At 42.7% G+C, this 13,734-nt stretch overlaps 1 protein-coding gene across 3 annotated transcripts in view; it reads left to right on the top strand.

Annotated features, from left to right (window-relative positions):
* erich3 (glutamate-rich 3) overlaps nucleotides 1-13,078 on the top strand; it is a 31,966-nt gene extending 18,888 nt beyond the window's left edge. For 2 of the 3 annotated variants that reach the window (XM_037535941.1, XM_037535939.1), the window contains exons 11-14: nucleotides 645-833; nucleotides 2,283-2,648; nucleotides 5,218-5,349; nucleotides 7,767-13,078. In XM_037535941.1, coding sequence (XP_037391838.1) covers nucleotides 645-833; nucleotides 2,283-2,648; nucleotides 5,218-5,349; nucleotides 7,767-11,017 — 3,938 coding nt within the window. In that variant the 3' untranslated portion in view covers nucleotides 11,018-13,078. The remainder of the gene's footprint in view (nucleotides 1-644; nucleotides 834-2,282; nucleotides 2,649-5,217; nucleotides 5,350-7,766) is intronic. The other variant, XM_037535940.1, reaches the window with a different exon arrangement.
* Nucleotides 13,079-13,734: the final 656 nt, after the last annotated feature.

Raw genomic sequence — 13,734 nt, 5'->3', positions numbered from 1 at the left:
TTTCAGCTTTCAGTTTTATGACTGAATTATTTCATTTTTAAACATTTATTTAATTCTGTTTTCCTCTCAGTGGTTCTTCCTTATGTTCTTAGGGAGTTTCTTCTTTTGAGTCTTGGTTCCTCTCAGTGGTTCTTCCTTATGTTCTTAGGGAGTTTCTTCTTTTGAGTCTTGGTTCCTCTCAGTGGTTCTTCCTTATGTTCTTAGGGAGTTTCTTCTTTTGAGTCTTGGTTCCTCTCAGTGGTTCTTCCTTATGATATTAGGGAGTTTCTTCTTCTGAGTCTTGGTTCCTCTCAGTGGTTCTTCCCTATGATATTAGGGAGTTTCTTCTTCTGAGTCTTGGTTCCTCTCAGTGGTTCTTCCTTATGATATTAGGGAGTTTCTTCTTCTGAGTCTTGGTTCCTCTCAGTGGTTCTTCCTTATGATATTAGGGAGTTTCTTCTTCTGAGTCTTGGTTCCTCTCAGTGGTTCTTCCTTATGATATTAGGGAGTTTCTTCTTTTGAGTCTTGGTTCCTCTCAGTGGTTCTTCCTTATGTTCTTAGGGAGTTTTACTCAAAATTGTTTCTTCCTGATGGAAAAAGCACAAAAAAACTAAAATCTGAATTTAGCTGCACTGAAACCTGATTGTAGATTGTTTTTCCTCTAGACTATGAGGAAGACTTTGAGGCTGATGATGAAGGCCCTGTGGAAGACGGAGCAGACGAGGGGAATGAAACAACACCTTCTCCGACCAGGGAAGATGAGGAGGAAAGCGGAAAGAAGGACGAGAATGAAAATGAAGTGACAGAAAAGAAGCAAGACTCAGACAGTGAAGCTGGAGATTCAGACAAAAGTAGTTAGTTTTGCTTCACTCTGTAATACAGTCTTCAACCCACAGAGGTCGCAGTTAAAGTTGTGAAACACAGTTCATAGAAACCAGTGGAGAAATTTGCCTGAAACATACAGATTCCAAACTTTCTGAACAAAAGATTCTAAACAAAATGACAGTAAATCCAGACTCATAAGGGTTAAAGAAACAACTGTGGGTCTCCCGAGTGGAGAAACCCTCTGAGCACTGGCCCTATCATGGGATCATGAGTTCCATGCCTGGAGATGCTCCCTGGGTGGGTAGGATAGCCAGCTCAGGCGTCTGTTAGCTGATGTAACAGATCTGGCAGTTGCCGAGTTCAGCTGTCCGCTGATGTTGCGTGAGCGGCAGTTTGAAAAGATGTGGTGGCGCCTCACAGGTTCTGGAGGAAGCCTGTGTTGGCCTTCACCCTCCTAGCACAGGTAGTACCGTGTGATTGGGGGAGTCCTAAGTAGCGGGTGGAACTGGAGACGACTAAATTGGGGAGAAAATCCCAAAAAAACAGAAGCGTAACTGTAATAAACAACACACTAATAACACAGAGGTAGCAGATAACGATGTATTTAGTTCTGAAATTCCGCCAAAGTCATTTATGGGTTAAACAAAAAACTCTTACATATGCTGTCAGCAAAAAACATGCCTCTCCAAAACGGTAACGTCAAGAGAAGAAAAAAACATTTTTCACCTGCAATGAAAGTTAATGTAACCAGCTTTTTTTTGGTTCTGCAGTTTCTATCAGTCCATTCATCATGAAATTTTAACACAATCACAGGGTAACTAGAGTTTTAAAATTATGCAAAAAAGTGAAAAACTACGAAAATAGAGATAGAAGCTTTTTGCACAAGCTTTTTGAGAGGAACTGTGTTGTCGCGAAATAACATCACGGCTGTGATTCACCAAACGTGTGGTCTGATCTTCAGAGTCGGACAGAATCAGACTGAGCCGTAAAACTGAGCCAATATCAGGTTCAGCTCAGTTTGGTCAGTTTCTCTAGATCAGTATTAATGTTGTTTTGTTCCAGCCGGTCTGTAAAGCTTCTTACAGCCCGTTTAGTTTGGCGAATGGTGTTGGGTTCATTTCTGGCTGATTCCAAGTTGTTCAGCTGTTCTTCTGTCACAGCTGCGTCTCCTACAGCTGTCAAAGTCGTTGCTTAGCAACAGCGTCTCAGCGGAGTGATACAGTGTGACAAAGCCATGATGTTATGGTGAAATAACAGCACGGTTAGAGCGCTTCTCGGCCAATCAGCTTGCGTGGCCAGAACTAACTGTTGTATAATCAAAAGTAGCTCTAATATATAAAACAATAATCTATAATCTTTAGGAATGTGATTCTGCTAACCTGCAAAGCCACATTATCTTTTTAATATTCTTACTATAAAACAGAAACACTTGCTGTGTCTCATCTGATTACATTCTCTCCTTTAAACCATCTTTTCAGAGGTCAAACGGTCATCGTCCGTCTCGTCTCTGTCGAGCACCTCGTCCAGCAGTGAAGAAGATGAGAGCGAGGATGGCCCAGAACCAGACGATGAAAAGGATGTCCCAGAAGGGAACGTGGAACCAGAGAGGCACGTTTCTACATTAACTTCAGAAAAAGACACCAAAGTAGAGGAGACAGAAGCCATGGAGACCAGCTCTGTGTCTCTGCCCCAGCAAACGGAGGAAGAATCACAAACCCAGGACAGCTTGAAAGAAAAGAGTGAGGTGGAGATATCTGAAGACACGGAGAGGGACGACGGAGAGGGAGCAGCTGAAGACCACGTCAAAGCTGAGGATGAAAGAAAGGAGGTAGAACCAGAGAAAGGTGAGCAGCAGTGCACGTTTTAGGCTACGTTCACGTTACCAGGCTGAAGTGGCACTAATCTGATTTTTTGCCCTGATGTGACTCAGATCTGGTGTTTTCAGGGCTGTGTGGACACAAATCTGATCTTTTCAAATCCGACCTGAGACACTTTCATATGTGGTCCTAGATCAGATGCCTATCCAATTCGTGGCCCTGTGACCTCAATGTGACGCTCAGATCAGAATTCATGTCCTTTTTTCCCGCTGCGCTATCACTCAGCGTTACTATGGCAGCAGCACTGAACAGACGTTAAAGCCTGTAAATGGGGGAAAATCAGCTCATCTCACCTTTTCCTCCTTCGTCGAGTGTGAGTCAGAGAAATCGGACCTGAGCAGAAAATCAGATTTGAGCCATTAGGCCTGTAATGTGAACGCAGCCTTGCTTCTGTGTGCTACCTTTGGTTGGAGCTTGTGTTCATCTCTCTCTGTTGGCTTTTACCATTAGAACCAAAGCATTTAGCGCTGTAGCACTTACTGTTTTTAATGTAAATGCCTGCATTTTGCATGATCATGTTGTCATTTTTGAAGATATTATTACAGCTATACATACACTGATCAGGCAGAACATCATCACTGCCTCCTTGTTTCTACACTCACTGTCCACTTTATCAGCTCCACTTACTGTATAGCTGCACTCTGTAGTTCTACAGTTACAGACTGTAGTCCATCTGTTTCTCTGATACTCTGTTACCCTGTTCTTCAGTGGTCAGGACCCCCATGGACCCTCACAGAGCAGGTACTGCAGGTACTGCCATGTGGTGATGGTGTGTTAGTGTGTGTTGTGCTGGTCTGAGTGGATCAGACACAGCAGTGCTGCTCGAGTTTTTAAACACCTCAGTGTCGCTGCTGGACTGAGAACAGTCCACCAACCAAACACATCCAGCCTACAGCGTCCTGTGGGCAGCGTCCTGTGGGCAGCGTCCTGTGGGCAGCGTCCTGTGACCCCTGATGAAGGACTAGATGATGACCAACACAAACTGTGCAGCAGCAGATTTACATCTACAAGGTGGACCAACAAGGTAGGAGTGTCTAATAGAGTGGACAGCACTGCTGTGTCTGATCCACTTGTACCAGCACAACACACACTAACACACCAGTGTCACTGCAGTGCTGAGAATGATCCACCACCCGAATAGTACCTGCTCTGTGAGGGTCCATGGGGGTCCTGACCACTGAAGAACAGGGTAACAGAGTATCAGAGAAACAGATGGACTACAGTCTGTAACTGTAGAACTACAGAGTGCAGCTATACAGTAAGTGGAGCTGATAAGAACAACGAGCGTAGAAACAAGGAGGCGGTCATCGTGTTATGGCTGATCGGTGTACACACTGTAATAGGAGACATTAATCTACCAAAATGTTCAACGGAACCGAAATATTAAAAAATGTAACTAAATTGCCAAACCTGCGCGTCACCAACAAAGACGGTGGATGAAATCTCTCTACAAAATGATGGAGTGAGCAGCTCACCGGCTGACAGGACAATGGAAAAAGCCATTTGTTTGTTGTGGTGCCTGAAACTTTACACCAGTTCGGTTTATATTCCTTATAATTTTGTGTTTATTTTGAAAATCAAGCTTGTTTTGAGTATTTGTGTTTTGCCATCAGCACTGTGTCCAGCACATGCCAGTATTTTTGGACTTTCAACGTGGTAAAGATGTTGAGATCATTGTGAACATCTTCATAAACTTCACATTTGAGCTACTGCATTTGTGTGTATTACACAGTAGACAGTGTCTGTGTGTGTGATGCATTTGTAGTTCTGCTCATTGAAAGACTGAAAATACTGGGTCTAAAAACGTCTGAAAGTCATTTACCGTGTGGTTGTTGTGTTCTGAGTTTGTTGTGATCTTCATTTCATCAATTCGTGATGGATAATTCCATTTCAATCATTACCACCATGTCGTTGTAATGGTACACTTGGTTAGAAGCTGTTACATGTGGGGATAAATGAGTGGTTAGGGGTTTTGTTCTGTGGATCATGAATGCTTTTCAATATTGTAGCCAATATTTCACTGTCCAGTCTGTGGCATCTCTAACAATTATGCGAGATTATAAGGTGCAGGGTCTTTTACTACTTTGGAAAAATGGCTCTCGGTGAGCAAAGTGATGTGTCTTGATCATTACATCATTAATAATCATAAAAATCCCACACGTAGCTCCTTCAATAATTGTGTGTGTGTGTCTTCAAGAAAGGGCCGAGTTTGGAGGATAACTGTCCTGTTTGATTTTCACTACTTGCATGGCTTGAGCTTCAGATTATTGTTTGCTAATAAACTTTTCTGAGACTTAAATTTTGTGTTGTAATTATTTTTCCTTCTTTATTTGTCCTGCTGATGTTTTGAGTGTTTTATTTAGCGTGTTCTTCTTATTCCATAATTCGATTAACTGTTTTAACTTTCTGTCATTTTCTCCACGATAACCATCAACCGCATGTGGATTTGTGAAAGTTTAAATGTTACAGTTCACCATATTAACGCGATGCATTGCATGCTTCACACTCCTGTCTCCTTCTCCATGCCTAACCCAAGCCAAGTCTGTGCAGGAGAAGTTGGCAGACGCCATTCTGAATGTGGCTGAATGCAGTTCTGAGCCAGAACTTAGTGATACCACCACTGAGGAAGATGAAGTAGCGTCCGTCATGACCCAGCAGGACAGTCCAGGTATTACTTGGCCTGTGTTCACATTACCAGGCTGAAGTGGCACTAATTCGAATTTTCTGCCCTGATGTGACTCAGATCTGGTGTTTTCAGGGCTGCGTGGACACAAATCTGATCTGTTCTAATCCAACTTTCATATGTGGTCCTAGATCGGATACGTATCCGATTTGTGGCCATGCGACCTTAACGTGATGCCCAGATCGGAACAAAGGCTTGTTCTGCTCGTTAGTTTGTGCTGATGATGCAGTGATTCAGTCACGTGACGTTACTGAGCAGGAGGAGCTCATGAGGCTCATTTAAGGAGCCGGTTCATCACATTAATGATGAATTTGAGTCACTTACCTGAACGAGTGTGAACCGTCCTGCCAAAGAGATCAGATTTGAGCCCGAAAAAATCGGATTTGAGCGAAGAGGCTTGTGATGTCACTGTAGCCTTTGTCCTCCTTAAAATGCACAACAATGCAAATGTTTTTTTTTCCCTAAAAAGAGACCGCACACTCGACCACTTCGAAAAGTTTAGAAGCCATGCTTATATTTTTTTGCTTGTTTCTAAGGAAACAATCATTTGAAGTAATTGACATCTTAATGCTTATTAAGCAGTTATTCACTTTGAGACCAATCATTCAGTAACTGTTGGAACAAAACCTTGTCATTTTACACGAGAAGGAAAAAACAGCCCCAACTTATAGTGCAACTTAATTAACTAGGAACATTTCTATTGGTCTATTCCTCATGAAATTCTTAAACATTGTAAAGGGCTGTTGACAGTTTCCAATCACGTAAAGACAAACAACTAAATTGGTACAGTGCTTTGTTCCAACAGTGACGATGTAGAAGTTCTGCACTTCTGTTCAAAAGTTTGGAATCTTTTCTCATATTAATAATTGCATTTTTTTTTCATTTAATATCTCATTCAGTATAGATAGAAATAATATGATAGACACTAAACTGAATTTCAAGATGTTTGAATCAATATTTTACAGTTTAAAAAACATCTAGAGGTTAAATAAACCATTACATACTATAATTATCTATTTACAGAAATTCTTGATAAGTTATGTGTCTCAAGATTTGAGCACCACTTTTCAGAAACAATGCATTCCTCTTACCTTTAGTATAACTTTAATCTGAATGTTATTCAGCGTTCTCAGTCATTACAGAATCATGTATCAGCTCTGTTCATCGCTCTAACTGTGACAGAACGTGTCACGTGTGCAGATAAAAGAGGCAAACAAGGCCCTACTAGTTAACTTTCCAGAGTGATCAGATCCAAAACTGGCAAAATAAACGAGTAGAAAAAAAAATAAATAAAAATTTGCTTCCCTTCAGGATCAATAAAGTTCTATCTACATTTACATTTACGGCATTTGGCTGACGCTCTTATCCAGAGTGACTTACAATCTGATCAGTTTACACAGGGAGGCGAAGGCGGTGTTAGGAGTCTTGCCCAGGAACTCTTATTGGTATAGTGTAGGGTGCTTGTCCAGGCAGGGGACTGAACCCCAGTCTACAGCGTAGAAGGCGCAGAGGTGTTACCCACTACACTTCTATCTATCTAAAAAATCAAACCAGTCACACAAAATCCAAAGGGAGCAGGCAAATGGCAAAGTCTAAAATACAGAAGATAAGTCAGAATTAGGGCGGCATGGTGGCGTGGTGGGTAGCGCTGTTGCCTCACAGCAAGGAGGGCCTGGGTTCAATTCCCCGGCCGGGTGACCGGGGTCCTCTCTGTGTGGAGTTTGCATGTTCTCCCCGTGTCTGCGTGGGTTTCCTCTGGGTTCTCCAGTTTCCTCCCACAGTCCAAAGACATGCAGTCAGGCCAATTGGACATGCTAAATTGCCCCTAGGTGTGAGTGACTGTCTGTCTGCCTGCGATGGATTGGCGACCTGTCCAGGGTGTATCCTGCCTTCCGCCCGAAGACTGCTGGGATAGGCTCCAGCACCCCCCCGCGACCCTGACGGAGAAGCGGTTAGATAATGGATGGATGGATGGAAGTCAGAATTAAAGAACTAAAAGCACTCTGGATCCACTCTGTAGCTCTGAAACAAGCAATTCTTCACACTGAGCTAACCTAAAGCCCAGCCATAAATACTACCTGAACTAAGCACATAATGAGAAACAGGTGTGACAGGTCAGTAGTCAGGTGAGGTAGATCTCTGATGCATGGGCTGGTCTGATGTCACAGTTCCATCATTTTTACACAGCTTCCTAGGAATTAATTGAGATCCTAATGGAAGCGTTTTATACATTTATCCTCAACAACATTGGTTTTACATTAATGAAATCATTTATTCCAAACTTTTGAACAGTGGTTTGGTTATGAGAAAGGAGAAAGGAACTGAATTATGGGCACGTGGCATCTTGCAGTTTAAGATTTTACTATTGACTGACAGCTGAGCTAAACTGCTGTTTGTTACAGGCGCAGAACCAGAAAGTGAAGCAGCACAGTCACCATCTGAGGGGATGTCTAAAGAAAATGTAGCAGAACCTCTAGAGCCTGCACTGGAGTTCAAAACAGTAGAAGGAGATGCAAATACAGAGCAACCCATGGAGGAGCTAGAAAAAGAAACAGAAAAACCACCACAGCCTGAGTCAACACCACAGGAAGAAGAGATGAGTGCAGAGGTTAATGAGGACACAAATGAACAGCAAGAGAAAGAGAGGGATGAACAACCTGTTGGTGAGGAACAAAATGATTCAGCTGTTATGGGTGCTGAGACAGATGACAAAGAGCAGGAGGAGGAGAAGGAGGAACTCGAAAAAGAGGAGGATAAAGCAAATGAAGACCCTGAAATGGCAGGAAAGCTTGACAATAAAAAGATGGAAGAGTGTAATGCAGAAGAATCATTGGCACCAGAGAAAGAAGTTGAAAGTCAAGATACGACAAATGCTGAAGAATCTGGAGACACTCCAGCAGAGGAACAAGAATTAGCACAAACAGGGGAAGACCTTGAGGTGAAGGATGTGATCACAGAGCCTCAGCCTGAGGACCCCAGAGAAACAGCTGTGATTGACACTAAGAGTGTAGGCGATGCTGATGATAACACAAATCAGGACACTGAGATAAAGAGCCAGGAGCAAACCGAGCATGCAGAGAATGGAGGAGAAGGAACTGGGGAAGAAGCATCTGCTGAAGATGAGGTCAAAGAGGAGGTCAGGGCAGATGAAGAAGAAGCAGTTGGTGAGTTGGATGGAGAAGAGAAGGATGATACTGATGAAATGAGAGGTGCAAAGATTACAGAAGGCACGGAAGAACCTGAGGAGGGCAGTCTGGCAGATGGAGTGAGAATGATGGAGGAAGAGGGTGAAGAGAAAGATGGCGAAGAGACCATTCGGGATGATCTAGAACAACAGATCTCAATGGAAGCTGAAGTGAGCGAAAACAATTTGGAGATCAGTGAGGAAGGAAACACATCAGAGGAGAAACAAGTTGAAGACATAGTAGAGAATGCAGAAGATGCCGTGAATGACGGTGGACAGAAAGAAACAGAATCCACACTTGATAAGGATGCTGAAGGGGAAGATGAGAGTAAAACTGGCGAAAACTGTAAAGACACAGATGATGTTGAACCTGAGGAAGCAGGGAAAGAAACTGAGTCAGTAAAGGAGGATGAACCTAAAGGTGGAGAAAGGACAGAGAAAGAGAGTGTAGAGAAAGCAGAGGACAAAGATTATCAAGGAGGTACCGAAACCATGGCAGAGAAAGATGCTGAAGTGAAAGATGAAAGTAGATCTAACAGTGGCAATAAACCAGAGGAAGGAGTAAAGGAACATGAATCAGCCAAGGAGGATGAACCTGATGATGGAGAACAACCAGTGAAAGAGACTGAATTAGAAGACCAAAGTGGGGATGTAGCAGAAGAAGTGGAGAACTCTGCTGATAACAATGCAAATGAACACACAGAGGTGAATGTGGAAGAAAGTGTAGCGATATCTGAGGATAAGGGTGGAGAAGAAAAGACAGAAGATGGGGATGGTGGAGATGAGGTAGAGGTGAAAGAAGGACTGGCAGGCACCAATTTGGAGGAAACCAAATCAGACCAAGAACCTGAAACAGAACCTGAAACAGAAAAAGTGGAAGCTAGAAACAATGTGGCTCAAGAGATAGAGGAAAGAAAAGAGGATGAGGAAATAGTCCAAGAAGAGGTGACTGAAGATAGTGAAAATACAGGGGAACAAATCCCAGCAAGGGAAGGAAGTTTAGAGGTCAATCAAACAGAAAACAAGCCAGAGGAGATGGAAGTGGAGGACAAAGTGGAAAAACCTAAAGATGATGCCAGTGACAGAGAACCAGAATCACCAGTAGACAAAGATGCTGAAGCAGAAGGTGAAAGCAAGTCTAGTGGTGATGCAGATAACAATACAACTGAGGAAGAATTGAAGGACAATGGATCAATAAAAGTGAATGAAACTGATGATGAAGGATACCCAGATATGGATGACAAGGAAGGTGGAGAAGAGAATACAGAAGTTGTCGAGGCCCAGGCAGAGCTGCAGGAAGGAGAGGAAAATTATGAGATGGAGCAAGAGGAAGACAACGAACAGAAAGAAGACTCAAAACCTGCTCTCAGTGATGGTCTACAAGAAGCCACAGTTGGTAGTGAAGTAAAGGCAGGTGAGATGGACACAGAAACTGGAGAGAAGGTTGAGGGAGTGAATGAAAAGAAAGAACCTCCAGCAAAGTCAGAAGGTGAGGCAATGTCTGAGGATGGAAAGGAAGAAACCATCCAAACAGAAACAGAGCAATATGCAACCAATGAAGGTGTTAAAGATGAGCAGGAATATGACAAGGAGAAAGAAGTGGAAAAGGCTAGTAGCAATGCTGATGCTGAGGCCGAAGTCCCATCTGATGCCAAAACTGCTCCAGAAGAACCAGCAGACCCTGGGTCAGAAATGAAGGGTACAGAAACTGACCTCGAAAATGGGGCTAAAGAAGCTAGCATAGCAGATGACAATCAAGCTGGCTTAACTGCTTTTGAAGAGACCGAGCAGGATGGTGCCACTGAAGATGACACTCCAGATGGAGAAGGCAGCAGTTCCCCTGCTTCACCTTCAGAGGAATCACAGCCTGCTGAGAAAGTGATGGCTCTCAAAAGAGAGGACAGGGAATCCGCATTTAGCGAAGACGCAGAGCTTCTTGCCACACCTCCTGCAGATCAGGGAGATCTTGTGAGTAATTGGGTGAACATTCATCAAACGTCGAGGTATTTTGAGACATTTGTCGAACCGCTGGATGACATAAAGAGCCTCATCTCACATGAAGGTGAAAGGAAGGTGAATGGCGAGGCTGTAGAAGAAGAGGAAGAGACAAAACATCAAAACGCCAAAGATTCAGAGTCTGGAGGTATGGATAAGACATCTGAGGCTGCCAAAGATGAGCAAGTCAAGAGTGACCTTGAAAACCTAGAGGACACCCTTGTAGAAAGTTTCAAAACGGAGTCTAAAGCTGAAGCCCTAGAGTCAGATGCTAGTAGTAATCAGTCTAAAGATACCGCATCCAGGTCTGCTAAAAATATACTGGAAGACCAGGACGATACAGAAGCACAGGATATTGTGCCCTATACGGAGTCATTCTTTACCTCCGGGGACCTGCAAGCTGTACCTGTAGATAATATCCTTAATCTATCAGAGACACCAGTGACGAAGTTTGAGATTAGCCAAGATAGCTAAGGCTCTTGAAGACCCTAACAAACCATGTTGCTCATCTATCCAGACAGATCCCAGCTAAACACATCAAACAGTTTTAAAAGGGACTTTTTTGGCATTCATTTCCCAAACAGTGAACAAGAGGTCAAGCAGACCTTTTGAAGACTGATCCTTTGTACGCTGGTATCCTAAGGAGGATGTGACAGTGCAATGATTGAAGTCTTCACTACCAATTATGAAACAGATGAAAACTCCAATCAGTAGGTCCCAAAAGAGAACTATGGCTAACAGAGGAGTGAATGACAAAGTGAAGGACAACCGATTAATAAAAGAGGATGAAACTGATGAAGGCAGGAAGCCCAGAAGGAAAAAGAAGGAACAGTTGAAGACTTGGATGACAAGGAAGGTGGAGAAAAGAATCAATGGTGAATCTGAAAAACGGAAAACTGCTAAGAACTCCAATCAATAGTTCCCGAAACGGAACTCTGGCTAACAGAAGAAATTTACCAAAACAACTTCATTAAGGCAAATGTTGTTTATTTCTAGAATTAGTGTTTGTTTTTTGAGAGTCCCTGAGTTCCTTGTTGAGGCTGATGGTGTAATTTTTTGCGCATGTCAAACAGATGGAAGTCATTTTCTCCATGTAAGACTAAAGATTTGCCCGAAGAATAAACATAAGAATAAAAATAAAAATAGTTGCAGATAACCACGAAGATAAACTTGGAGAAAACAGCACTGGCCACTGTTTGGTACACCTACCTTGAATCTACCTTCTATCCACATATAGATTGTAGTCCTTCCGTTTCCCTACAATATAGCATTTGTTTTCAGGGCCCCACACAGGACCACCACTAAGCAGGTCTTATTTGAGCACTGACATGGTAGTGAGCATTTATTTGGTACAAGTGGATCAGACCTTGGTCCACCTTGTTGCCGTGCAGTCTGTCTGTGTTATTCATTCATCAGTGGTCAGTTTCTGGCCTGAGGATGCTGTTGGCCAAACATTTTGGGTTGGCGGACAATTCTCAGCCCAGCAGCCGATCAAAAACTCCAACAGCACTGCTGTGTGTGATCCAAAGGTGGTCCTGAGAGGGTCCTGACCACTGATACATGGGGCCAACAATTAAAGAAAGAAACTGACTACAATCTGTAATTGTAAAACTACAAACTACTGTAAATGGACCTGATAAAATGGACAGTGAGTGTAGGTTCAAGGCTGATGTAACTAATGAAGTGGCCATTAAGCGTGTTGGGTAAAGGTCACTGAGAATTAAATGCACAGGCTAAAGGCTTTGCATCTTTGGATCCTGGTATAGCAGGTGGACAAATGTCTTCATCAGACAAGTGATAGAAAGTAGATCTGGGACTTACAAGGACACCTTTTCATCCTAAACAGCTGTGTTATGAGTGGCCATTCCAGTTTGTTTACACCTCTTTTGGTGAAGCCAGCATTGTACTGCTCCACTAATAGAGACAGAGTGAATTGCAGCCTTAGCGGGGTGGCAATCAGCAGCCTCCCGAAAGCAGATACCGCTGGAAGCGTTCAGCACAAATAATTCAATTATTCATGCTGTGTAGCCCTCCTGCCACTCAACCACGCACCAACACACTTCATAGGCCTCTTGAGACACCCTCGTCTTCACCCAAACACAAACACAAAAGAAAACTTCAAAGAAAATTTCAATGCCTGCACTTTTCTCTTTGATCTCTTTATTTGCTGTTAGAAATCAAAGATTTTTAAATTACCGGGACATGAATGATTCCAAGTCATTGGTAATGTAGTTAGAGAACATTTTGTTCTTATGATTATGCACTTCAGAAGGTGGAGATGAGATGGGAACTGCACTGATATCACTTTGAAATGATGTCTGTTAGGACCTTTAACTTATTCTTTGTCGTTACTATATGATTTCAGAAACGTAGGGATACTTGAGCCTGAAGAAATCACGTTCCTACTGTGGTTAGGATTAGGATTATGACCAAGCTGCTAAAAGCGATCCACTAATAAGCTTTGGCAGCATCAGCTAGCTCCTCTGTTGTGATCTTTCTATTGCTTTTTATTTCATGACTTGTGAAAAAATACAGTGACTGAAATGGCTATGAAAATAAAGTATTTAAATCCACCGACATTCCTCCACATTTGTTACATATTAAAATGCTTGAAAACATCAGCATATTAACATAGCATTTTTAATTCATCTTAAACTTTTATTGATACAAGGGTTGAGCCATGGAGACAGGAGCCTTGAGGGATGAAGCAATATAACTATAAAACATGTTGCATGATTAAAATGTTAAGTGGTAATTTAACGCTTGTGTGGTGGTGATGTGTCTGCCGGACCCACCGCATTATTGTTTATTAAATCAATACAGCCATAACAATGTATGTAAAAATGCCAGATGTTTAAGATATCACGGGTGGCCAGCGTAGGGTTCTCCTTTAGCAGCTGTAGCCAGTCAGCAGCCTGTCCATGTTGTCCACATGCACCTCCACATTTTTCCTCCCCGTGGGTTCAGCCCAACACCACATGTGTAATATAGATGTGTGGGGGGTGAACAGAGTGAAGACACTGAAAATGGGTTATTTTATATGTTCGTCACAGAAAATGAGCAAAGAACAAGAATCTGAGGATGAAATAATAATAAATCACATCAGTTTTTCTTTTGGTAAACACTGAAAATGGGACCCACAGACCTGAACACCACACAGGGGTTAAATGAAGATTATACAGAAAACTTGG

The sequence above is a fragment of the Pygocentrus nattereri genome, chromosome 28 (genome assembly GCF_015220715.1).
Source record: "Pygocentrus nattereri isolate fPygNat1 chromosome 28, fPygNat1.pri, whole genome shotgun sequence".
Classification (NCBI taxonomy): domain Eukaryota; kingdom Metazoa; phylum Chordata; class Actinopteri; order Characiformes; family Serrasalmidae; genus Pygocentrus; species Pygocentrus nattereri.
This window is presented reverse-complemented; position numbering and strand designations above follow the sequence as displayed.